Source organism: Lolium rigidum, chromosome 2 (assembly GCF_022539505.1).
Source record: "Lolium rigidum isolate FL_2022 chromosome 2, APGP_CSIRO_Lrig_0.1, whole genome shotgun sequence".
In the NCBI taxonomy this organism is placed as follows: domain Eukaryota; kingdom Viridiplantae; phylum Streptophyta; class Magnoliopsida; order Poales; family Poaceae; genus Lolium; species Lolium rigidum.
This window is the reverse complement of record NC_061509.1, coordinates 162,960,934-162,988,348: the sequence shown is the minus strand read 5'-3', so window position 1 is coordinate 162,988,348 and position 27,415 is coordinate 162,960,934. Positions and strand designations below refer to the sequence as shown.

The 27,415-nt window shown below is 43.4% G+C and overlaps 1 protein-coding gene and 1 pseudogene across 1 annotated transcript; both read left to right on the top strand.

The window, feature by feature from the left end:
• The first annotated feature begins 1,801 nt into the window (after positions 1 to 1,801).
• Positions 1,802 to 6,131, top strand: LOC124692537 (annotated as a pseudogene).
• Positions 6,132 to 7,318: 1,187 nt separating this feature from the next.
• LOC124692536 (ADP-ribosylation factor GTPase-activating protein AGD2-like) lies at positions 7,319 to 26,750 on the top strand. The gene is made up of 20 exons (XM_047225932.1): positions 7,319 to 7,422; positions 9,148 to 9,224; positions 9,567 to 9,667; positions 10,004 to 10,074; positions 14,411 to 14,473; positions 14,754 to 14,798; positions 14,980 to 15,045; positions 15,130 to 15,177; positions 15,265 to 15,360; positions 15,440 to 15,481; positions 15,587 to 15,802; positions 16,249 to 16,365; positions 16,903 to 17,112; positions 17,294 to 17,380; positions 18,585 to 18,833; positions 19,928 to 20,049; positions 23,830 to 23,920; positions 24,777 to 25,192; positions 25,932 to 26,036; positions 26,466 to 26,750. Exons 1-20 carry the CDS (start codon positions 7,375 to 7,377, stop codon positions 26,467 to 26,469), a joined length of 2,274 nt encoding a protein of 757 aa, XP_047081888.1. The 5' UTR covers positions 7,319 to 7,374; the 3' UTR covers positions 26,470 to 26,750.
• The last annotated feature ends 665 nt before the right edge of the window (positions 26,751 to 27,415 follow it).

Sequence of the window (27,415 nt, the reverse complement as noted above, 5' to 3'; positions counted from 1 at the left end):
AAGGATGTTGATGTGGTAGTGGTAGTTCATTGATCTGCTAGTGTTTGTCATGTAGGCAATCATACCTTTGGGCTCCCCTGATCTATCTGCGACTACTGTGAATGCCCAGCCATGTCTGATTGCAAGCAAACCAGTCATGGTTTGGAAACCTGAGCTATCAGAGTTTGTGCTGAACCGGTTTGTTCAGCTCGTCCGTAGAGACGTCTGCTTCAACATGGGATTCAAGGAGCAGCAGATGAAGAAGGTAGCCGCGGATGTTCTTGCATTCGCTGGCGTACATGTCACCACTCTTCAGCTATACAACCACATCAGAAACTGGAGGATGAAGTGGAGCGTCATTATGAAGATGAATCCGATCGCATTCTGGACTCGAGCGAAGATGGTTGCTGCTTCTACGGCGGTGATGAAGGGACGGCGAATGAGTACATTCAAGTACGAAGCCTCACTGAGTTCATGCATAGATCTGAAAGTATATATGTGAATGTCGTCTACACTAACAATTGTTCCTTGTGGATTGCAGCGCTACCCGAAGCACCCTCAGTACGTCGGCACCCCGGTCATGAACTACGCTCAGATGAAGACGATCTTCACGCTCCGGTTTGTGTGCAAGGCGCAGCTGTTCCAGCCTAACTTGCTAGTCAGGGCTATCGACTTTATTGCATATAACGAAGCAGAGTATGCCGAGTACCGTAAGCTGCAGCCACCGGAGAGGAGGAGCTGGCTTAGGAGTGGCTCCGCAACCAGTTTCCTGCTTAGTGCTTCTGCTTCATTCGTCATGATCTGCTGATTTTGGGAGGGGATCTTGCATCCCTCCATTAGCTAGGACTTGCTACAACCTGATCCCCGGTCTGTAATGATGAACTTGTTCGAGGTGGTATATACTAATCCCTCGTGTGATGAACCTGTGATGCATCACGAAGTAGTTGCTTCGCTCATGATGCATCGCTCACTAAGTAGTTGATGTGTATTACTAGCACCTTTTGTGATGAAACTGAATCTGATGTGCGCTATACGACAATACTCAGCTATCTGCAACTAAACAGGTTGTGGGCTGTACGAGCAGGGAAGAAAGTACTGTAAACGGGTAACAAACAATGGGGCCTGGCTTCCCTCTGCGCCGCAGAAAAGGTCACCCAGGCTACTAAACAACCTGCCTTTCATGCCCATGGCTCGTTCGCGACACGCAGGGAGGCCTATTTCGCTGACGCAGTGGTGCAAAAAATCAATGCAGGCTACCGCCCCTAGTATCCTCAACATTAACGGCATGCTCGGATGTCTTCCACGAGGACTACTGGACGTGTGGAAAATATGTCACTTTAACTTGTAATAACTCGTTTGATTTGTAAGTAGGCTATGACTACTCTCGCCGTCAAGGTGACCCGGAAGCTGAGTGTGGTTCTCGGCTGTACCCCGCATTACACGGAGTATCCTCATGCTGAGCCACAGAGCTAGTCGTAGGCTAGAGGTAAATATCAGAGGCAAAGGCACAACACACTGTAGCATACTGAAATCATATCTGTGTTTCCATGCGCCATATCATCATCAGCAAGCTGTACAGGATAGCAACCAGCGACGACCGCTGGGTAGCGGCCGGTCACAGGCACGTCTAAGTACCGGTGACCCCGGCGACGACCGTAGCATCGATCCGACGGGACTAATCCCGTGCATTCACATCCAGATTTTGACCCTCCCACTCACCCACTGATACAGAGGCAGCGTAATGCAAGATATAGTGGGTTGGGTTTGAAACTCGGGGATCGCACGCGCATAACACGAAAAACCAACCACGACCACACACAACCCGGCCGGAACAACAACGATGAGCTCCACCAGGGTGACAGTTAGCGCCATGTTCTCCGCCATTGTGCTGCTGTGCTTTGCGGCGGCAGCTGTGCAACGAGCTTCGGCTGCTGAGGCTGGAGGTGGTGGCATCTTGCATATCCCTTCCACTGCCGAACTGGCTCTGTCTGGCTGCCCTTCTACATGTGGCGGGTATGCTGGCATCCTCTACCCATTTGGGATAGGACCGGGCTGCTTCCGGCAAGGCTTCGAGCTCACCTGCGACGACAGCGTTAATCCTCCGATGCTCTTTCTGGGCAACAGTACAGTTCAGATCGAGGGCATGTATCCCGGAGACAATACAGTTCAAGCTCCTGGTATCCACTTCAACGTTACCATGATATCAGGTATGGACACCTATAACATGTCATGGGAGGCCCCTGTGAAAGGTGTTACGGTCAGTGGAAGATCGAGCTTTTTGCATGTTGTTGGCTGCGGCGTGGGTGCCTACTTGTTCGGCAATGACACGAAGGATCCCATCGGTTCCTGCATGAGTATTTGCACAGATGACAAAGAGGCTATGAAGAAAGCAAATGAAGATCACTCGGGTGAAGGTCCTGGGATGGGCTCCTGTTCCATCCGTTTGGGGCAGGACGTGCGAGCCTTTGGCTTCATGGTTGGCCGCCTCAATGGTGGCATCTCGGCACCATCAGGTGATGTGCTCTCTACTGTAAAAGTTTTCCTGGCAGAAGGTTACAGTTTCGATACAAGTGACATCTACTCAAGTCAGATAGACGAAAGCCATATCGAAGGGGCATCATTTAAGATAGCCATCACTGACCAGCCGAGTTGTGAAATTGCACAGAAGAACATGGCAACATATGCTTGTGGCTATAACAGCGATTGCCAGAATCTGTCTTCTGGAGGATACTCCTGTTCGTGCCCCAGCGGCAATGCGCCGCAAGAAGGCAATCCTTACATTATGGAAGGTTGCAATCAAGGTTTGAGACTGTTCTTTTCTCTACTGAGTAAATGTCACATAAGATCAAATTCTAAGCACAAAACCAATCTCAAGTATGGATATATGCTGTTAAGGTATATGAGTGATTATGGGAAGGTATTGCGTTTCTTCGCAACCATTGCATGAAAAATTATGAAATTGTGTTGAACGTTTCACATGACTCAAACCATAAGCATCATCATAACTATTGTTTTGTGATGCTTGTTTTCTATAGAGATATTTAGATCATATGTGCATGCATATTATACATCTAGTCTATTCTAGATAACACATGGATTTTTTTTTGTTTACATATGCACTTACTATTAATTAATTCATGTGTCATTCCACCTTGAGCATGTTACAATCCCGTTCCTAAAGCTGGCTGCAAGAGATTATGCGGCAACATGAGCATTCCCTTCCCTTTTGGGCTCGAAAAGGGTTGCTATGCTCTTAACAAGTTTCGACTTAATTGTACATCAGAAAACATCACAATGCTTGATCGGGAGTTGAATACATTGTGGCCAATGTTTCAGTGAATGAGGGATATCTGAGTGTTCGAGACACGCAAAACAATTCAAACTACAACGATGAACAAGTCACAGTCGGTACTTCTACCGTCGACGGATATCCGGCAGAACAAGACATCCCTCTGGCCGATCTTCTATATTTATCTGAAGAATTTTATATGAAGATGTGGTGGTCTGTCGAGAATTTAACATGCTTGGTAGCTATGAGCAAGCATAGAAGGGGTATGTACGCATGTCGGAGTGTCAATAGCACTTGCGTCAGTGTCACGTATGGCCATGGGAATACAATATTGCAGCTCGGCTATCGGTGCGAGTGCTCTCAAGGCTTTGAAGGAAATCCATACACGTCAGATGGCTGCAGAGGTAAAAACACTTGGTCTTTCATAACAATTTGTCATCAACAACACACACATGATTTCTCCTAGTGCATGAAATGGTTGGATAAAACATTAACTGCGAAACATGTAACATGATTCATGTCAACAATTCCTTAATCATCTTGATCGAGCGACTTGATTCCCTTTTTTACTTTCGAGATGAATGTAGCAATGAACTTTTGTTTAATTACATGATCTAGCCAAAACCTAGTCCAAGCAGGATACAGAAAACCCAGTCCTCAAGTCATACCCATACACCATGGCTTGACTGAGCTGTGTGCATAACATGATGCAGATGCCATGAGGATGATCTTTTCATCATCTAAGAAGATATATCGTTGGTCTATGACTCTAGCGCACACTTAACTAGCATCCACCTAATCCATAAATATGCCAAAATAGGGATTAACGAGGATCTTCCTTGAGCTTTTTTCCCCCTTTACTAACCTTAAATACCTTCTCTGTGTGCGTGCTCAATCTTATAGTACAAATATTGTGTCTTGTATATGACGTTTTATAGAATGCGTGCATGCAAACTGACAAAACTTTCGTAGTATACACAATATTGTGTAGATTTCGCCTCAAGTAATAATATCAACATATATGACATCAGACATTTATTTGCATACAAATGTTAGTATTTGGTAACATGCACTTAGAAACGATAATTAAACGTACGTGTAGGATGGGTGCTAGACCAAGTGTACCATGGCATTGTTTTCATCCTGCTTACCATTTATTTTTGGGTATCATTGGGTGCTTACTTACTTACTACTTATAGATGTCAACGAGTGTTTGCTGATAAATATTTGCAACGGAACATGTCAAAATTATCCTGGAGGTTATAAATGCAGCAGGTGCACTCACGGAAAAGAGTTTGATCCACTAAAAGGAAGATGTGTCACATCAGCTAAGAGACGCAACCTTCTTCTAGGTAAATTCAAGCAAAATTTAAGCACCTTGGTACAACAGCAACTTTCAAAATGTGCAACTCTTTGACAACAACTACATGATGTATAGGTATCGCAATTGGAATTGGTTCTGGCTTTGGTTCCATACTTCTTGGGATAGGTATAACCATACTCACCAGGAATTGGAAAAGAGGCATACAAAAGAGAATTCGAAGAACACACTTCAAGAAAAATCAAGGCCTTCTATTGGAACAACTAATATTAGATGAAACTGCCACAGATAAAACAAAGATATTCTCCTTGGAGGAATTAGATAAAGCAACCAACAACTTCGACGCCAGCCGTGTTCTTGGTCGTGGAGGACATGGCACAGTTTATAAAGGGATCCTATCCGATCAACGCGTGGTGGCAATTAAGAAGTCCAAGCTAGTGGAGCAAACTGAGATTGACCAGTTTATTAACGAGGTTGCAATCCTATCCCAAATCATTCATCGGAATGTGGTGAAACTTTTTGGTTGTTGTCTTGAAACAGAGGTGCCTTTGCTGGTCTACGAGTTCATATCCAATGGCACACTACATGATCTTCTTCACATTGACGTAAATACTAAATGCTTGCTTTCGTGGGATGATTGCATTAGGATTGCAGTAGAAACTGCAGGTTCTCTTGCATATCTGCACTCAGCTGCTGCAATACCAATTTTTCATAGAGATGTTAAATCTGCCAATATACTCCTAGATGACAACTTTACTACCAAGGTTTCTGACTTTGGTGCTTCGAGATCTTTATCACTTGATGAAACACATGTAGTAACCATTGTACAAGGCACATTTGGTTACTTAGATCCCGAGTACTACCACACTGGTCAACTGAACGAGAAGAGTGATGTTTATAGTTTTGGAGTTATACTAGTGGAGCTTCTGATAAGAAAGAAGCCAATCTTTCTTAATGACCAAGATAGAAAAGAAAGCTTGGCTCATTACTTTGTGGAAGGACTTCAACAGGGAGTTCTAATGGAAATCATGGATCCCCAAGTTATCGAAGAAGCTAAGCAGAATGAAATTGATGATATGGCCTCTATCGCAGCAGCATGTTTGAAAACTAAAGGCAGAGAAAGACCTACCATGAAAGAGGTAGAAATGAAGTTGCAAATCCTTAGAACTACAAGATTAAGGAGCCAAACTTCCCCCAGAAATGATGCAGAGATTGAGTCATCTTGGTGTCCAAATGCCAGGATCAACATTATCAATAATGTTGGTTTAACACCTGCAGGCATCTCTGGAAGGTATAGTCTGGAGCAAGAGTTTATGTCTTCAGCCAGTTTGCCACGCTAGCGAAGTATGCATAGCAGCATGATCAAGTGCTTGCTAAGTTCCTAGGGCACATTTGGTCAGTACCATAAAATTTTATCAAAAAAGAATTAGGTGATGTACGCGGTCCATTTATATGAAAGTATGTGATGTAACTTTTCATATTATGCTTGTAGCTTATTTTACATGTATAATTCCTAATAAGATGACAAGTTGTTGCGTTGAAGCTATGTTTGTGAAAAGAAGATATTTTACAACGTTGCCTACAAAGTCATTACTTATCTGTAACATCGGAGCTATGTGCAAAGTGAGAGGGTCCGCCACCACAGCCTAAATTATTTTGCTTAATTAATCAAGTAACATTTAGGTTTACATTTGAGACAAGAGGGTATATGGCCACTGCATATTTCCTGTCTTCACTCACGCAAAAGACGTTTCTCTAGTCATTCTCGTCTAGCTTCGCCACTGCTCATTTAATTCCACCACACATTACCGGTGGCTTTCACATTATAGGTTCAGATATCTAATTTAGTGATTTCATGGTATTCCAATTTAACCCCACAACATAAGCACTCCGTGTTGCCGCAGTTTTACATAACATTTGTAACAACATGACTAATTGCTTGAAAGTGAGGAACACTGAGTTAGTAGGCAAAGCCATACAGAACCAGAACATGTGGACACGGGATGTTACTTTTCTGTTGCACGTGTTCACGAAATGTAGCAGAATGACACCGGCCCTTGGCATCTTTTCATTCGCAAAACAATTTCACTCTGCAGAACTGAACTTGCAAATTTGTGAAGTTCAGATACTACATATAAACAGAATCCTTTCCACGGAAGCACAACACGAGACACACGGGATCGCACATCATGATCTACACCCAAAATTTTCAAATGACGGTGCCACATTGTCAGGGTTAGTAGAAGTATTAGCACCTCCGCCCCGAGCCTAGCTATGCACACGACTACACGAGCCATTAGCCCAACACCATATGCTACCAAAAAATTGCCGGGGAGAAGGGAGCGTACCGATTCGCATCGGCATGAGCCATCCACTACACCGCTGTCACCGGTTGGCGGCGAAGTGCGGCGCGGCGTGATGACGGTGAGGAGGAGCGGCGGCGCTGCAAGTGCCGGCCGAGGACTCGAGAGACCGAGGGCCGGCTCTGAAGGCGAACGTTTTCGCTCGAGAGGGGACCGAGAGCTGGATTCGTTCTCTGTGGGGAATGGGCTGGGGAGCCTCACGCTACATCAGAACCGGCCTAGCCCATACTCCAGCCCAAAGCCCAGCCGAGCCCAACCAACCCGGAAACGGAACCTAGGTACACCGACCAAGGAGCAGCGACAGGCAGAGACAGCAACCGCCGGACCGCACTCCTCTTCCTGTCTTCCACCTCCCGCCCACGCAGATCTCTGGGAGCTTCCTTCCCTTCCACAGCAGCAGCCTGCACTCCACGACCTCACACATGGCGGCCTTCACCAAGCTCGAGGATTCCCCCATGTTCCGGAAGCAGGTGCCCCCTTCTTCTCTCCCTGCCCGATCGGGTCCCCTCTCCCTCCGGCATATCGTTTTCGCTTCCCATTGGCCTGGCGAGATCCCGCTTGGTTCTGGGTTTCGGTTGGTCATATGTGTTAGATTCACGGCATCCGCGTGCTTGGGTTTGAGCTGTATTTCGAGCTCTGATGATTCGTCATGAGCTGGGGCGGATATTATGGGGATTCGGCACTGTCTTTTTTTACTCGGAAGATCTCGACTGGATCGCGTGCTTCCGTGGGTGTCCATATGTTAGGATTAGCAATGCGGCGGTTCTTTGAGTGGCTGCTCGATAAGATTCCGTGTTGGATCGAGAGAAGTCAGTAGGCTGTGGCTGAGTTAGATGCATGAGTGGATCGCATTCTAGTCTGCTTACCAAGTAGGAGGACTTTGCGTTTCTGTCACCTTTTTGCCCTCGTGGTGCAGCCTGATAGACAGTGTTTACTTGGAAAGCTGCTGCACTTTTGTGTCTTGGATCAAACTTTGTTGCTTGTCACGTTCTTGAACATTAGATCATGTTTGAACAAAATTTGTAGGTTCAGTGAATTGGGAGGCTTTCTATTGCTGGCCAAATACTCCGTATTAATTTGCTAGCTCTGTGATGCCTCTCCTTTGATCTGCAATGATGGGTCCGGACTGTTATTGTGCCACCTACTGAGTTACAACGATGTATTTTTACTTGTTTGATTATATTATTTACTGTTAGTGGCTTTAATAAATGTTTAATTTGAGCATATCCAAAATAGCACTCTGTCACTTAAAAGTTCAATGTCACCCTGTCGCTTAAAAGTTAAATTATAACTGTAGAGGAAATTATATATATGCAACTATAGAACTGTTTAATAAATTGGAGGCCATCGCAAAACCTGAAGTCATAAAAATAGCACTCTAAAATAACAATTTTGTTATGTGTAAGCCACTTTGCTTTTGCAAGAACACAAAGTGCCGGCGTCCTATAATATAATCTTATCCGTGCTGGTGTCGTTTAATTGGTAGACAGTATTTTTTTCCTACTATTGCCTGAGCCTCATTTTGATACAATACTTCCACTAATAATATATGAGGCCTGCTGCACTCAAATTTGGGTCATTTAATACTGCACATTGACGTGGTGGGACAAATAGATGTTTACTTGACTGCTAGGTCATCCAGGGACTAGCCGACTGCCCACACGAAATCAACATCTGTTCATACCAAGCCCCTTCGTAGTGCACGGGGGCAAAATTAGTCTCGGAGTAAAGTAGAAGAACAAATGTGTACTTTGCCTTGGCAATATCGATGGTGCTTCTCTGAATTATCGAATCGTGCTGTTGGATCAGCATCACCAATTGACAGTGATATATTTATCTGACATATAGGTTTCATCTGTAAATCAAAATGCCCTTGGTTACAGCTCTTTGGATATATATATATTCATTGGCTACTTTTACTCCTGATTAAATTCTGTTATAGTTAGTGTGAAAGAAACCACTTTTCTCTAAAATGGCTGTTTTGTAGAAATACTGAGTTCACAAAGATAGTAGTCCACCTTGAATCAAGCCTTTCTGGACATTGGTCTCAATGTTTGAAAATATAAATTGGAGTGCAAAACTTCCTTTCAACTTCTCTCTCGTTTTTGCCCACAGAACTTCCTTTCTTCTTTAAAGGTCAATCAAACTTAGACATAAATTTAAGTTATTTCTGACTTCTTTCTGTTGATCCATAGGTCAATTCTTTGGAACAACTTACCGATGAACTGAAACAACGGTGCTCAAATCTTCATAAAGGGTGTAAAAGATTCATGTACATTTCTCTCCTAACTCCTTTTCCATAACTGTAAATATCTTATGTGTAAATGTAAAGCAGTAACCTCAAATGTTGCACAAAGGTACTGATTGATGTTGTAGAATAGAGGAACTATAGCAACCTCTACTGCCTGTAAAAGTAACCGCATTAATGAATTCTCTCCTTAAGTCCCACCTTCTGCCCCTTTCTTGCTTTGCTGCTTCTAGCTATATTTGTTGTCATATTACGTATATAATTATTGCAGTTTAAATTATTTCTAGGATTAAAAGATTAATAAGAAGGCTTATGGTCAAGGTTCTGCTTTAGTATAGCTTTGTTTCCTAATAGCCTTAGTTTCAGGGGATCACTTGATGAAGGATATGCTGGAGATCTACTATTTGCCGACGCCCTAGAAGCATTTGGTGCTGGTCGAGATGACCCTGTTAGTGTTGCCATTGGAGGTTATTTGACAAATCCCTGATGTTTCTTTTGCTTACTTCTACCTGTTTTCTCATCTATATGTACGAAAGCCATTGAGTTTATCCCTCTAAATTATATATTTTGTGCCCCTTTGTTTATTAGTGGTTGGTGCTCCGTATACTCAAATTTACTTTTTTGTTTGTTTTGCGGGTAGTATACTTAATTTACTTAAATCACAGTTCTTGCAACCGGAGACATGATCGATACCATGCATATTCACGAGTTAGATTCAACAATTTTCCTCAATAAAATGTGATTCCATGTTACCTTTAAGATTTGGGGGGAATCTCAAGTTCCAAATTCTTATTATGTTGCAGGGCCTGTAATGTCCAAGTTCACTACTGCTTTTCGGGAGCTTGGAACATACAAGGAGCTCCTTCGTTCTCAGGTACTACCATCATATAGCATTGACATGTACCATTTCGCTCCATCTGTAGTTCACTTCACCCACAGGAAAATAAGTTACTGGAAAATAATATTGCTGTTAGTATTTTCTCAGCTCGCACATCCTAAGCTTATCCATCTGAGTCATGGCATGAGTTGTACCATTCTAGTTTGTACTACCTCCATTCCAAAAAGGAAGGCGTATAAATTTTTCTAAAAGTCAAACAACTTGAAGTTTGACTAAGCTCATAGAAAAATTTATCAATATATATAATAAAAATTAATATCATTAGATGCATCATCCAATATACATTCATATCATGTGTAGCATTTATTGTACAAGTTTAATCAAAGTTTACACCATTTGACTTTGGAAAAAATTATACGTCCTCTTTTTCGGAATGGAGGTAGCATTTACCTCTGCAGTACCTATGCTTTCCTTTTATTTTCAGATTTGAATCTGCAGTCCGAAATTATGACAATTTGTCACCTGCGGTGCAATGTTTAGCATTGTTATGTGGCTGCTAGGGTTTGGGAGGGTGAGAGAGGGCTGCGAGGGTGCGAGAAGGCCGGCCGGGGGCCTTGCCCACGGCCGGTGGCAAGAGGGAAGGGATTTCCTTCTTAATTCTTGCTTGATTAGATTGATACATCTCCTCTCCATATATAGAGAGGTTTACTTGACTCCCAAGCAAGGCTTACTTGACCCCTAAGCAAACCATAAGACTAACGGGCCAGGCCCATGACGTACTCTAACACTACACCCCACCTGGACATGCAGCTCGTCCTCGAGCTGCAACCTAAACAAACCATGACTCGACGCAACACAATCCTAACACCTAAAAACGAGCCTTTTACATCTCGGCTTGTTTTATTACTCTCAACATGAAATAGACTGGGACGCTTTATTGTTGACCCCTGAACATAAAGTGGACACCATCCTCCCGTCGGACGTACACCTGTACAACCACCTGGATCCCATGGAAACCAGTGGGACAAAAGGAGCCCGCGCGGCGGCCGGCGGTGGAATGCAGTGGTGCTACGCGGTGCGCTCCTGTCGGTGACAGCATGCCTTCTCCCCGCCAGATGACTGTCGATGGCACAGACTTTGAGGTCGTTGCCCGCGGGAAAAACAACATGTCCGCCGCCCGTGGGGGAAACCGCACGCCCAAGATCCCCAACGCAGCGGACGAGATCGAGGTCCGTTGCGCAACGAAGCGCAACTTGGAGGAGCTGCAGCTGCAGATCACGCATCTCCCGCACATGCCGACGCACTAGGAGACCGCGCGCAACAGCCTGCAATCTCACCGCCGCCGACACGTGGCGGTGACGGCGACGGAGGGAAAAGGACCTGGGGGAAGGGCATCCCGAGCGGTGTCGATGTAGAGCCCGGGGCCAAGGTCGCTCCCACACCAAAGAAAGGCAGGGACGGCGTCGGTGGCGGCAGCAGCCACTGCTGCGGTGTTGGTGGCGACGGCAGCTGCTGTTGCAGCTGCCCACCGAACGGCAGGGACAGCATCGGTGAGGACAACAGCTGCATCGGCGGCGTTGGTGGCGGCGGCAGCTGCTGCTGTTGCTGCAGCGTCCCGGTGGGGAAGAAGGTGGCCGGCTGCTGAAGAAGAGGGACCCCCGACGCCGAGGTAGGGTCCGGCCCGGAGATGGTGGACAGCGGCAGCGGGGACTGCAGCAGCCCGGCGTCGGGTGGCGGCGACGACAGCAGCAGCGTTGGCTGCAGCAGCCCGGCGATCGCGGCGGAGGCCGCCTGGTGCGTCGGCTGCCACGGCTGCAGCGCCGCCGCCGGCGGCGGCCCATAGGGACCGGCCAGGAAGAGGCGGATCTCCTGGATAGCAGTGGTGAGATCGTGGAGGGCTGCGGTGATCTCCGCCGAGAGAACGGCGGGGACGGCGGAGTGCGGCGGCGGCGGGTGGGAAGAACTCGGTGGAGGGCTCGACATGATCGAACCCGAGAAGCTGATACTGAGGGGGTGTTCGGTTTCCAGCCACACTTTGCCAAGCCTAAGTTTGGCAGTTTAGTATGTGTTTGGTTATTTCCACACTTTAGCGTTGCCACACTTTATTATCCATATGGTCCACCTGTCGTAGAGTGAACTTTGTGCTAACTTCTGACACACTTGCGAGTCTTGGCAAAGTCTGGCTATGAACCTCCATGATTCTCTCCCAAAGTTTCATAGTATGGCTCATAAGCTTAATCCCTCGGTAGTTAGTACAACTTTGAATATCTCCTTTATTCTTGAAGATAGGTACGAATATGCTTTTTCTCCACTCTTCCGGCATCTTGTTTGACCGAAGACTGTGGTTGAAAAGCTTAGTTAGCCACACTATTGCCACGTCTCCAAGGCTTCTCTACACCTCAATTGGGGCCAAGGGCTTTTCCTCCTTTCATCCTTTTGAGGGCCTCGTTAACCTCAAGCTCTTGGATCCTCCGCACAAAATGCCTATTGGTGTGATCAAAGGAGTCATCTAGCTTGGGCATAGTGCCCTCATTCCCATCATTGAATAACCCATCAAAGTACTCCCTCCATCTATTCTTGATCTCTTCATATTTCACTAAAAGTCGATTAGCCTCGTCCTTGATCATTTCACTTTGTTGAGGTCCCTCGTCTTCCTCTCATGAATTTTCGCCATCTTATAGATATCCTTCTCGCCTTCCTTTGTACCTAGTCTACCATATATAGCTCCTCATGGGCCTGCCCCCTTGCTCCACTCACAACTCACCTGGCATTCTTCGTGGCCTCTTTGTACTTCACCATGTTGCTTGTGCTTCTATCGTGGTGCCAACTCTTAGCGCTTATGTCTAGCCCAACTTGTGGGGCATAAGCACTGACAACATTCCCAACAACTAGCTTGACTAGGATGATCCTATCCCCCTTTCTCTGAACATCCACTACTCCATCCTTAAGGCTCTTATTTATGAGGACTCCTACGCCGTTCGTAGTACCTACTGAACCTGAATACCAAAGCTTGAAGCCGGTATTCTCGACTTCCCTCGCCTTCTGACCCGCCCATCTAGTCTCCGGGACACAAAGGATATTTACACGCCTCCTGATCGCAGCATCCACTAATTCCCGTAGCTTCCCGGTCAAGGATCCTACATTCCAACTACCCACCCGCAACCTATTTGCCTCGGCTAGCTTCCTGGCCCTTCGCATCTGTCAAGAGAGATGCAAAGACCCTTCCTCACTTAACACTACATCTGGGCGAAGATGTAGCACGCCACTAAGGCGGTGGCGGTCCGGCCCTTGCTCATTTAACACCACATCCGGGTTCCGATATGGCGCGCCACTAAGGCGGTGGCGGCCCAGCCCTTGCTCATTTAACACCACACCCGGGTTCCGATATGGCGTGTCGCTGAGAGGTTTACGGCCCAACGAAATTCTATTGGTTTCATATCCATAGGAGTGGCTGGTTTTTACGTTCGCTCGCCAAGCCTATCACAACTCTCCTGCTTTACCCGGGCTTGGGACCTGCTATTCCTAAAAGGCATAGGCGGAGTTAAATGTGAGCATTGGCAAAACCATGAAAATATAGTTACCAGCCAAGGATATCTAAATTTGTGAAGGTTTGTACATCTTTTAGTTGCAAGAAATAGAACATTGGAAGGAAATGCCAAAAGGGTCTTTGAGTCAATCTTCTCTTCCATTATGTTTATAATGTCAAGTGTATTATTGCATACTGTGTAGGGTTTGGGTGTCCTGTAATATATGTCATGTGGGCCTCATATTGATACAATAATCTCTGCTCTTTCAGTCAGAAGGTTCTCCATTCTTCTCTGAAAAAACAGAAGTTATCTTGTCAGATATGAACTGTTTTACCAACGAGTAAATTGTAGAACACCCCTGGTTGTAGGGTCGCAATTGCAGGCCGAACAGCTAAATGGTGAAGGTTGGCCACAGAATCGTTCAAACACATCAGCATTTGTCCTCAATTATAGAGCCTTAACTAGTTTGTAAGTTCCAAGGAATCCTTTTGGAATGACAAATATACATCAGTAGAAGCGCTAGGTTGTCTCTAAGTAGGCCTCTAGGGTCTTTAATCAGTTGAAAAAAGCTTTTGGAAGATGTTTTCATATACTTGGCATTGATGCACCTGCATACATCCAGAACCTGAATTATGTGTTGAAAGAGGATATTCTTGGTCCGGTAACGAAGTCTCCATTTGGGCTCACAAAACCTTCATGTATGGATTTATGGGAAACTGGCAAATTTTATTTGTCCATGGTGTATGGTGTTCTGGTTTTTAACTAGTAATAAAATAACAATACTAATTTACTATAATGAATATGAATATCTGTAACATCCTTACCACTTTGTTCCCTCCAAACAGGTTGAGCATATGCTCAGTGAACGTTTAACGCAATTTATTAACGAGGATCTGCATGATGCAAAGGTGACCCCCCCCCCCCCCCCTCTTTGCAACCAAAATATTGTATTATTGTTCACTGACCCACACTTGCATGTTCCTCTTTTTCATGCCTTAATAATTGCTCCTTGAACCCAAACTTCAATAACTAAATAAATCTGACATGGTTTTAAAATTATTTTCAATGCTTGATGCTCCCTTGACTATGCTTGCCCTACTGTCCTAATTGACTGTCTTGATTTTGATGTAGTTAATTAACACATGGGTTAAGTTAATATTATGTGCTAACATTTCAGCCTATATATAGGACTGTCGACAGCGTTTGGATAAGGCTACAGTGGGCTATGATCAGGTAATGTCTTGACTTCTAGCTATGTTATTGCTTACTTTTCTTCTTTATTTCTTCCTGTTGGCATGTGGTGCACCACAAATAAAGCAGCAATTCAGCCCATTCCTAAGCAACATTTTCTTTAATATTCTAAATTTATACAATTTGTGCCCTACTTAATGTCGTATCTCTATCTTGCTTCCAGGCACGTGAAAAATTTGTGTCAGTGCGGAAAGGGACTAGAGCAGAAGTAGTGACAGGACTTGAAGAGGTAAACTATGACAGCTTTTTTCATAGTCAAATATAATTGCAGATTTGCAGTGTGCATCCCAGCTCCTTAATCCCATGTTTACAGGATTTACACAATGGCAAGTCAGCTTTCGAAAGATCCCGCTTTAACTTAGTATGTATCATCATTTTTTCTTCTTTCTAGCATTGCTATGAAATCATATAACACGCCAATGATCCTCCTGCAATGTAAGGAATTCAGGTGCACGCCCTTGCAAACATTGAAGCAAAGAAGAAGTACGAGTTCTTGGAATCAATAAGTGCGGTGATGGATGCCCATCTGAGATATTTTAAGCAGGCATGGATACTCTCTACAGTTTAAGCGATTATCGTTGTTTTGTTGCTTGAGACCTTCTTGATTATCTTCTTTGTTCTAGGGATTTGAACTACTGAGCCAAATGGAACCATTCATTCACCAGGTTCAGTAATTGTTCCTTATATTGGTTTTAATCGATAATGTACATTCTAATAACCGTTATCAATAAGTTACCTATGAATGTGCTAACAGTAATGTCTTAATGCAGGTTCTGACATATGCACAACAATCAAAGGAAATGGCTATGAACGAGCAAGATAAACTTGCAAAGAGAATTCAAGAGTTTAGAACTCAAGAAGAAATAGCAAATTTGAGAATGGCTAGTAATGTAAACACATCTACTAGTGGTGATGGTATCCATGTTGTTGGTCTTCAATCCTATAAAAAGATTGAAGCCTTGATGCAGTCAACTGCCAATGGCCAGGTAGTTAATTGTTCATTGCTTCCCCACGTAATGCTTTGAAGAGAACCTATCGCCAATAGATAGTATGATGTAATGTGTCCAAATGCCGGCGACCTTTCTTTCTAATATGGTGCTTGATTTGTATATGCACTTGTTCCTGAAAGAGGGATCTGACAAGATATAACTATGATGTTGGGTTCAAAATCTAGTACTGTATTCCTATGTTATCCTTCTCTTTTTTTTTTCTCGAGAAAGGGCAAGAGGATTGTGTCTTGTTTCATTGAAAAGTGGAGAGTACTTACAAGCCTAGAGACACTGGATATAACACACGCAACACACGTAAATCTAGTACTGTATTCCTAGAGAGGCTGTATTCCTAGAGAGGCTGTATTCCTCTGTTATCTTCTTATTGTAGTTAATTAGGCTCCATGTTCATTCTATTTTAACTCATATTTATTTTGTACCAGGTTCAAATAATTAAACAAGGTTATCTCTTTAAGCGTTCTGAAAATTTACGAGGAGAGTGGAAGCGGAGGTATTTTGTTCTTGACAGTCATGGGACTCTGTATTACTATGGGAACAAGGTAAATAAACAATCAGTATGCAATCTTAATTAGCAGTTATATATTTATAGTTTGGCGATCTCCTGAGCTTTTTAATTTTGCTTGCATGAGTTTGTAAACTTGTATTTTGTAGGAATTTATGTTTTGTCTTATTCATGCAGTCATATTTGTGTAATTCATTGATATTTGTAATGAATGTTATGTTTTTATAGTAGCTTATATCCTTGCTCCTGGTTTTCATCGCACTTATATACTCTGCTACTTTTCTCTTCCAGCAATTAGAATGGTCTATTTGGTTATGTTTAGTTATTAATCTTTCTCTATGGGAGGATTTTCAGACTGATGTATATCGTTTTTCCATCAAGTGGATTGATTTCCCGAGGGCCATGTTGCTATAGTAAAATGCTCTGAAAAGTTTCTGCGCAATTGGTGATTATAGTGAAGATGTGATAGATTGTTTAAGTGTGGTGTTTAAAGTTATGCCGTAGATGTGTTTTATAATTTACTCTAAGGAGGCATACATTGTTTATTTTACATTTACCTTTTGTTCTTTGGAAGCAAGGGGTGGCATCACAGCAAACAACTGAAGGGACTGGTGTTTTTAGTCGTTTCAAATTCTTAAATCAGAAAGCTTCATCTCAGGGAGACGATCCTCTTTCATGTCGTACAATTAATCTCAGAACTTCAACAATTAAGATGGATGCAGAAGAAAATGATTTAAGATTTTGCTTCAGAGTAATCTCTCCCATGAAGGCATACACTTTACAGGTAATTGTAACCCCCTCAGATGTTGAACATTCTGTTAGAGCCCATATTTTAAATTTGATTGAAAACACATTTCTGAAGGTCTGAAGAAAAACACGTTGTTATGATAAACTATTTTTTGAACAGTGATGCCATATATTTCTTGATAATTGATACTAATAGGTTCTAACTTTGTTGATGGCAGGCGGAGACAGAGGCTGACCAAAAGGACTGGATCGAAAAAATAACAGGAGTTATTGCATCACTGCTGAATTCGCCGCTCCCACCGCAGGTTTGCTCCATTTTCTTCTCTTTTGTTACATTCTACAGAAACACTCCGCTGTTTAGTAGAAGTAAAACTGCTGAGATATCTAATTGCAGCATCTATTTTTCATAATCGTGTTATAAGTTAATAGTGTTTGGCCTGCCATAAGATTGTCTTGATTTTAATGTATTATTACATGCATCTGATTTTTTTTTGTAGGAGAGTAAATTACATAAAACCACTACATCTGGGGTAAACCTTCAAACACAACTAACTACTCCTACCACTTGTTAAAATTGCTGCTAAAGAACACGACTCTTGTGACAGGATTGACAAATAAGGCTGATGATCGGGCTTGCATGTCAGAGCTGGGCGTAGCTTAGCTCATGTGGACTCTATGTTGAGATGGATTTGGGGCCTACTTGTCATCTTTCATTTTCTTCTCAGCCTTTCTTGTTCCCGCTTCTCAGCCTTTCTTGTTCCCGCTTCTCAGCCTCTGACCTCTCTCTCCCACACGTCCTTGCCAGCGTTCTGGCCATGCCAAGCCACTCCACTCTGACCACCACATCTTCCGATGATCTCCGTTGAGTGGTAGGACGATTCCCTGTGTATATTCTCTCTCTCCTTCACCCCAAGCACTGCTACCCTCGACAAATTCAATGATTCCATGGCTGCAGCCTTGCTCCCTTATTTACACATACAACGTTTAGGGATCCAGCGAGCTCCACCTTTGCTTTCCCCATCTTCCAGGACTGGCCATGTATCGGTCACGCTGCCACAAGAGGCATTCGGTCGGGCTTGGGTTGAGTCAAATCAACCACACCTCGGTTGCAGTGCCACCTCTCCATTGGGTGTGTGGCACGCCTGTGAGCCACATGAGGTCTGACATGTGCGCATGACATGTCAGATTTACCATCAAGACCACTTTTTTCGCAAGAACACAAAAAAAAACATTGTGTTTTGATGCATTAATAGAAAGGTTATGTACAAGTCTGAAACCGGACCAACACCACATCATACAGCTCAACCCACGTAAGCTAAGTGCTCGAGGGGATCAAAGAGTGTAGGTACATGGTCTCAAAACCACTGAACCCAATCATCAGCCTTATATGTCACAATCTGCCCCAAGAGTAGAAGGCTGTCCCAAATGTGGTGCTTTTATGTAATTTATTCTTGTCAAGTTAGTAGTACTGTTCAATACTGATTTTATCCTGATTTCATCTCATTTCAGCTGCCATATGGAAATCTAGCGGCAGAAAGTCATAGTTCTGCAAGTTCCGCTGACCTTGCATCTCTTGAAGAGAGTAAAAGTTCAGAGGCACAGAATGATGCACTTAACCATCTCAGGACTATCCCTGGAAATGACTGTTGTGCAGAATGCCGTGCTCCCGATCCTGATTGGGCATCTCTAAACTTGGGTATTCTGATTTGTATTCAGTGCTCTGGGGCTCACAGGAATCTTGGAGTCCATATTTCGAAGGTGCAATATCCTAATCTATATTTAGCTCTGTATTTATGTTACTTAGTGATTACATTGGGTTGGTCCTGTCTTTCACTAAAGTTTGTTTATGAAATGATTGGAAACATTAACTTAGTGTTAGCGGTCGTTGTGGAAGATGATTGGCAGAACTCGTGTTAACTATGCCTTTCCTTTTGCTGCAATGGTAGTACTTGGTATCCTTTGCAAAGTATCTTTGTGGTGTAAAGAAAACTACATATGCTAGATCTGAACTAAAGGATCTAGATTCTTGCTGGCCACCAGAACATAAAGCAATGATCTGCCTCTTTTCCTTGTTTCATCTGGTGTTCTCCATCAATCGTTACCTTCATGCAGTTACGAACAAATCGCCACGCCTTTACCGGAAAGGCTCACATACCAGAAGCCATAGCCCATAGACCTGACTTAGGTGGAAATTCGCCTCCGTAGCTCTTGTAATGTTTTACTTTGGGGAGTAGTCCACATGCCGCTTGTGGGCTTGAAGCCTTGCCCCCTAAGCAAACCACTTTGTAAATCATAATTCTCTTTCTTCTAATTAAAAGGCAGTGCCCCTGTTAGTTTCTCGTTTCTCTCTCTAATTATGTCTATACCATTCCACTGGCACTTACCCTAGCACCACAATCATCCACCATTATACAGTAATCAACCTATGAATCTACTATTCTCATCATGGTTTTCATCATTATCTACACTGATTGAATTGGAAGAACTCGTGCTCTTTTCACTGTGATGGATGATTATGAGATGGAGAATGCAACTAGGCATTGCCAGTTGCAATTAAACGAGAGAGATTATGTACAACGCCCGGACGGTGGTCTTTTGCACAGGATACATGCATGTAGTTCCAAGCTATACTTCTGATTTGTGCAATTTAGTATTGGGAACATCCTAGGACTACACTTTAAGATCTCTACGTTGTTGGTCTAGCTCTACCCTTCAGTTGTATTTGGTATTTTTTTTTTTGCCATATATACTACCTTGTGGGCTTTTCATACGTAGTTTTTTTTTGCTTTTAAGATTATAAATTAGCGGGGTTAATATTTCAACAGTTCAGCTTATCGTCTTACTTGATGTAGGTTCGATCCTTGAGATTAGATGTGAAAGTATGGGAGCCAGTAATTATTGATTTGTTTCATGCACTTGGAAATGATTACAATAATTCTATTTGGGAAGCTCTGCTTCCGAAAGAAGATCAAGGGTATGTCTATATATCTTGTCTTACATTTATTTTAAGCATTTCTCATCCTAGCCACACCTCCATCTTCAAGCTGTGGTAGATTGACTAATATCCCAGCCGACCAGTTTGGGCTAACATGGATCATGTGTACACTGTACAGATAATTTATACTTTTACATGTATGTTGAGGAATTTTACAAATATTTGAGCTCTCTGGAAGACTGGGACTCTTTTATATACAGAATGAACTTGGGCTTGAATTTCTATTGAATTTTCAGTGTGCACTGAAATTCGTTATAGGTGGGGGTACTCAAGGCATTAGCTAGGTTACCCCAGTATACTGTGGAGTTGCATTATCAGTTGATATGCATCTGGTGCTGATACAAATGGAGAAGTATCAGAATAATTTTGGGTGAGGGAAAGCTCTTGATTGGAAATATCAGTATTATCCATTGTAGATAGAAGCCAATAGTGGAGCAGAGTTGCAGAGGTGCTGATGCTTTATGAAGCACCTGTGGCGCCGTTGCTACCATCGAGATGGAAAATACTAAATACCTACGGAGGTAGTAGTTACTACTCCCTCCGTTCTGAAATGTAAGACGTTGGGGGAATGTTCCGACCAGGTGAAAAACCGCTAAAAAGTCCTTCCTACCCTTGATTCGTATAAGACCGCCTCGCGATCGCTTCCTCCTCGCTTCCTCCTCGCGCATCTTCTTCCTCGACTCGCCTTCGCCCAGGTCCTCGACCACGATCTCCTCACCCAGGAGCACCTCGACCACGATCTCATCGCCCAGGTACCCCTGGGATCTGCCTCCACCACGATCCCTCGCCCAGGAGCACCTGGGAGCTGCTTCTTCTCCGCCCAGCCACGATCACGTGGGATCTGCTTCCCCTTTGCCCGGCAACCATCAGCTGCTCGTCCAAGAGCCGGCTCTGCCTCGATGTTCAACTGCTCGCATGGATGCTCCCGATCTCGGCATCTACTCCACCTCCGGCTGCTTCTCCTCCGCCCAGCTACTCCACTTCCATCCCCCAGCAACACCTGGCCCTGATCTCCCTGAAGCACCTGCAAATAGCCATCAGATTTTGACAGAGAAAATATCAGCAGATTTTCAAATTCAGTTCACTGCAGTCAAGTTAGGACAAACAAACGTAAGAGGAATTTCTAGTTCAGATGTGAGAGCAAATTAATCTTTCACATAAGTACTAAAATTTCCACTTCACACATGAGGAAGTTGGGGATAAGTTAAAGAACACACATCGCTTGCTTGGAGCTGTCATTCAAATAATAGAAGCAGTACTAGGCGCATATATGGAATAGAGAGTTTTGATTACTTTAACAATTTCATTCCCTATAACAAGAACTAGGCCAAGACATAAGGGAACCAATTTTCCATCAGCAAATAACAGAAACCTGGTCGCAAATGACTGTTCCTTATCAGCAATTGTAGAGTGTCAGACTGATAACTTGTCACCATCAAGGTGCATTGAGCAAACATTACCAAATTCAGGGAATGGAGAGTTTTGATTACTTTAACACCATATTATATAAGGACTAGAATAGTTATCTACAAGAATAGAGAACAGACAGAGAGGAACCTAACCAAAAAAAAAAAACCTCATCAGAAATGCCCGTGATTCCCTCAACCAGCAAAATCAGTACTGATTTTAAAGAAAATGACCATTGCTAGATGACTGAAGTAAACAAAGTTCAACGCTGGTTGGTCAATCAGACTCTGAGATAACGGGCTGGTTGGTCAATCAGACCTCTGAAATAAAACGTGGAATCGTGGCCGCTGCATGGAACATATTCATAGAAGAACTAGAGTTACCTGGAAAATATTCAGAGACATGGAACATATTCAGAGAAGAACTAGAGTGAAACTACACTAGAGTAAGTTCAGGGAAGATGGACTTACTGGTCGCGGTAGTGGTGGTGGTCATCGTGCTGCTCCGATAAGAACTTGAAGTTGACGGCGGCCCGGTGCTCCCATGCGCAAGTGGCGTCCTCCCGCTACTCCGGTGCTGTAGGAGCCGTCATGAGTTACTTTCAGTTTAAAGCACAGTATCAAAATCGGGGAAGTTGATGAAGGTTCATAGTCCATTAGTCCCCAATAACATGAATAATTATGCACAAGGGTCAACAAGTTCGAATAATAAATCTTGGAAAATCTAGACCTGAGTAAACAAACAAAAATTCTCATACATAGATCAAAATCCCATGTACAAATCAAAGACGAGAGATTTATTCAGGCCATGCTAATGGATGTCTGAACTGAATATGGATGAATCAAATAATGGTACTCCCCAATACAGTTTGATACTTTCATGTCTTCAATTTTTTTTTTTTTGAAATGGTCATGTCTTCAATTAGTCCATTAAAAACAAGCTAATGCTTAATCCAAAACAGTGACAAGGACACATAATTGAAACACTGATTGTAAAAAAAAAATACCTTTATCCATCAGACTACACGTGCTAGCAGACTGAACTCAGTTTCAGCTTTCCCTACCAAATGAATAACAAATTTTAATCAGAAACCAATGAAAGAAGAAGAGATCGGGTACAAAGCTAGGGAAAGAATTGGACATCACACGGACTGATTGTTGGAAGATACAACACTGATGTAGGCCATCTAAACCTAAAGAAGAATTGAAACACTGATTCTTGGAACAAAGGACATCCTATTGCAGAGCTGCACTCGGTTCATCTAGCAGAGAGCTAATGCTGTAATGATTTTCCAATAAATTTCAGTTGCAGCTGAGACCCATTTACACAATAGCATCACCAATCGGATGAACTGTGCTACAATCATAAGCTGAAGGTGTATGGGGATGAAATGGACATACTGGATGATTGGGGAGCATGGAGATTACCCTGATTCCCGTCGTCTTGATCTGGTTGCCGTCGAGCAGCTGTGCGACCTCGCGGTGCATCTGGCGCACTTGCACCATGCGGATCTCGCTGTTCCTCCGCATCCTTGAGGCAGCCCAGGGGCGGATGGTGTAGACGGTCGAGCTCCATGACCTGCTGCGCGTCTCCGTGTCTCCAGTGAGCAGGTCTTGAAGTAGAGGGGCGAGCTCCATGACCTGGTGCACGGCTCCGGGGACGAGGGGTCCGATGTCGTCGCCCAGGATGAGCGTGACGGGGCACGAGGTTCCGTTATACGGGCGGGGCACGCAGATCCAGCGCCTCCGTCGTCCAGAAGCTCGTCGCCGGCGAAGAAATCTGCCACCTTTGATCTCTAAATTTGAGGCACACTCGGGGTGTGTGGGGATCAATAGGACAAGGAGAGAAAGGTTGTGGTGGGGAGCGGCTTGGAAGAGGCCGGTGATGAGGAGATGTGAGGAAGAGGGCGGCGACGGGGAGCCACATGGTGGCGACGGGGAGAGACCGAGAGGGAGCGGAGGGGACGGAGAGCTTGGCGAAGTCTGCGCGAGCGAGCAAGTGTGCATGTCGGTCAGGGGTATTTTTGGAAAGCGGGAGAATATTGTAACGTGACGAAAGTTGTACTACAAAAGCTAAACGTCTTACATTTCAGAACGGAGGGAGTATTTACTTGTCTGGGGGCAATAAGATTACTTTGTTCCTCATCTGTTGCCTGTGGGTTTGAGTTTTGTTAGTTTTCTTATTCTAATTTTCTACCAAGTAGATGGAAAATGACTCTTTGAATCTAATACTACATCAAATATATTTCTATATGATACGAGTGCTGGCAACTTTGCTCTTTTCTCCAGTGATCCTGTCTAATTTAATTGTTGACATTGACAGTCTGCGTAATATTAATTTGTATCCATGCAGAATGGATGAGTCAAATAGTGCTATCCTGTTCATGGAAAAGCCTAAACCTACTGATGCTTTCTCAATAAAAGAAAGGTTCATACAATCAAAGGTAAGCTCTTCTGTGCTGTCTTTAGTACTAAGCCTAGTGTCATATTCTCAAAGACTATTGTATGGCCAGCCATGCATTTACTGATTGAAGTTTCCAAAAGGCATTATTTCTGCATTTATGAGCATGACATTAGTGGTTGTTATTCTGATGTAGTATATGTTATCCAGTATTTTTGTTGGAAAAGCCTAGCAGTCTGATGTGCTAGCATAAGATTTAATATCCACGACAATTCCACATCCAGATCAATCCTGCTATTAAATTTGACATCCTGTGTTTGCAGAATGTAGTTAGCAACCGTTTGTAGAGTAGACCATGGGGATCCTCTATGACGCAAGTATGTAATCTTTGGGCATTCCTTAAAGTTGGAGGCAAAGTTCAGTCGGCGACCTGATTCCTGGCACTTCAGTTATTTATCATCCCGGCAAAAGAAGGCCACATTTGAATTCCAGCTGGGCTACCACCCAATCTGGGTGACCCTCTTACCTTTTGGAGGCTGGTTTGCTTGGGTAGGAGGACCACTAAATTAAGACCTGTTTATAAATCTGAATTCTTAACTGCGCTGTAGGGGAGAGATAACCTGCATGTATAATACATAAACAAAAATTGATGGATCGCTGATGACTTGCCTGTTTGACTGATAATCTTTCTGTTGATATTTACAACTTGCGTTATTAGTCTAACGGCTGACTATAGACTTCAATCTTTCATAGAGATACAGTGAAGTAATGCTGACCTTTTAGGATAGATAGTATTTAGCTCCATGTATGGATTATGATATGATATAGACTATTCACTATGTTGTTGTTCCTTCAGCAGTGTTCATTCTGTAATTCATTATTGTAAATGCTCTATGCAGTATGTGGACAAACTTCTTATTGCCAAAGATGCCAATGAAATTACTATTGGTATACTGGAAGCTATAAGGACAAATGATGTGAGAGCAGTGTATCGTATTCTTGTGTTGGCCGATGCGAGTCCTAACATGACATATGATGACTTAAACAACGACGTTAACCATGTTCAGCCAGTTACAGACAAGAGATTATTTGATCCAGCCTCTTGCGAGAGAATAGAGGATTCTGGGAAACCGGAAGGTTGTCTGCAAGGCTGCTCTTTATTGCACATAGCATGTCAATGTGACCATCCTTTAGTAGTGGAGCTTCTGCTACTTTTTGGCGCGGATATTAATAAGCAGGACTTCCATGGACGAACACCATTGCACCATTGCGTCCAAAAGAGTAATGACGCTCTTACTAAACATCTTCTGAAGAGGTAAGGTTGAGTTCCTGCTGTATAGTCTATGCTTAGTTATATTCCAATATATTCAGCGCCTCGAGATGTAATGCTTGCTCGTGCCAATTCATAAGTACACTGTTTCCACTTAAATATGTAGTATTTATTTCAGGGTTAAAGTGCATTCATTGATTTCTTTACAAGAAGACTGTACTTGTTTCTCTCAAAAAAGACTACTTGTACTTTTGGGAGAATACGTTTGCTAAATTTCATCATTTTAACTAAAATATTTAAAACAAATGTGAGTGGTATGTTTGTCACATACATGGATTCATTTACGTATCATCCCATGTCCAGGTCCACCGATCACTGTAAAAAGCAACCATGAAGGCTTGTGTGTCATTTTTACTCTAAAGATGGCATATATGCAAGCTTCGTAAATCAATATGCCCACTCATACCAATATAGTGGCCACCATAGCCTCCAGTAGATCAGGTCAGGTCACTGTGAATGTGTATAGTGGTTTTACTTGCTTCTTGGGTTTGATTGGTGCCTCTTCCAGATCATCATACGATACATTTCAATAATCTAGTACCAATCATGGAAATGCAGTATATGCAGAAGACATTCTATTTTGTTTCTTTATTTTAGTACTATGATGTACCTAATATTGTGAATATTCTCTTATTTGCCTCTGGAGAACATGAAAATAATAAATATTCTCCCAGATCATTTTTGTTTTAGTACTTCTTTTTTAACCAAGTCCCCTTCTTCACAGGGGTGCAAGAACAACAATCAAAGATGGTGGGGGGCTGACTGCTTTGGAGAGAAGAATGGAGCTAGGAGCAATAACAGATGAAGAATTGTTCATATTATTTGTGAGGTACGATCAATAGCAGGGCTATTTTTTTTACACAAGTATTTGAACCATTTTGGCGATTTGCTTTTTCTAGAACTCCCAATAATTTATATTTTAGTCTCTTGGGAGTGAACATACATTTATTTTGGAAAAGTTGGAGATCAAACATAGGCAATTAAACCCTGAACCAACATTTGCCTATACAAAATTAAGATGATCGTTTATTGGTTAAAAAAATGAGCAATTAATTTGTACTACTATAGTTTTCTCATAGTTGTTATTGTTGTAAATCATCCCCTATGGGAAATTAGGATTGATTGCATGCACTACCTTAGTGTGAGACAGTTCCACATCAACTGAACCAGTTCGCATATATTGTTTGCATCACTAATTGATTTTACTTTCATTAACTTGGTTGAATAACATCTGAATCTGAAAACAAAACATGTGCAGGTGATATTGCTGAACAATACTTAGGTTGTACTGTTGTAGCCTTAGCAAGCAAAGCTTGCTTGTATCTGAAAGCGTCTAGTTTAGCGTCTTTTACACTTGTACATCTGAAGATAAGACAAACTCACTGGAGATTACTGAATCTGAAGCAAAACGCTCTGTTGTACAACAACTATAGGCTAGTAAAACATACATTATTACATTTATTTATTCAAATAGTCTCTGGGTTTGTATTTCTTTTGTGAAGCATACCATACCATATATACATTTGAGCAATTTTCAAATCCATTTTTTATGGCCGTCTACTGTTTTGCTATCGTGCTTGTTGTACATCCTATAATATATTTGCGCTTCATGAGCTGTTTCGCGATCGTATTTGCTATTCTAAATACTAGTGATTAGTTCTTTGCCACTGCTCTTAACACCATGTTAATCATCTAGGAAGGGACCAACCAATTTAGAGCAACTCTAACATTGCCCGTAAATGCCCGCCAGAACTAAATTTTTTTTAGCGGATTTACGGATTCGGGCCAAAAGCCGCGTAGAATAGAGCCTGAACTTGCGGCCTGGCCCGAAAAGATCCTCGGGGGCTCGAGAAACTCCGCGCGTGGCCCCTATTTATACAGGCCGTGGAGGGGAGCTCGGTTCCAAAACCCTCAGCCGCTCCGCCGTCTTCTGCCCCGTGACTCTGACGAGAAATCTGAGTGTCGCCGTATTTGCGCATTCGCGAGCTCTAGGCTGCTGGATTAGGCGGCGGCAACTCGCCGCCGCGCCACCTGGTCTTCCGCTCGGAGGCGGAGTGGAAGAAGTGGAACCGCTCCGAGGGCGCGCGGAAGCAGAGCGCGCGGCGGTGGATGAACTGGGCCTGACGCCTCCGGGGAAGCTCGCCCGCTACGCCAATAGCGGCGAGGGCTCTTCCTCTGGAGGGTTGCGTCGGACCCTGGCGCCGCCCA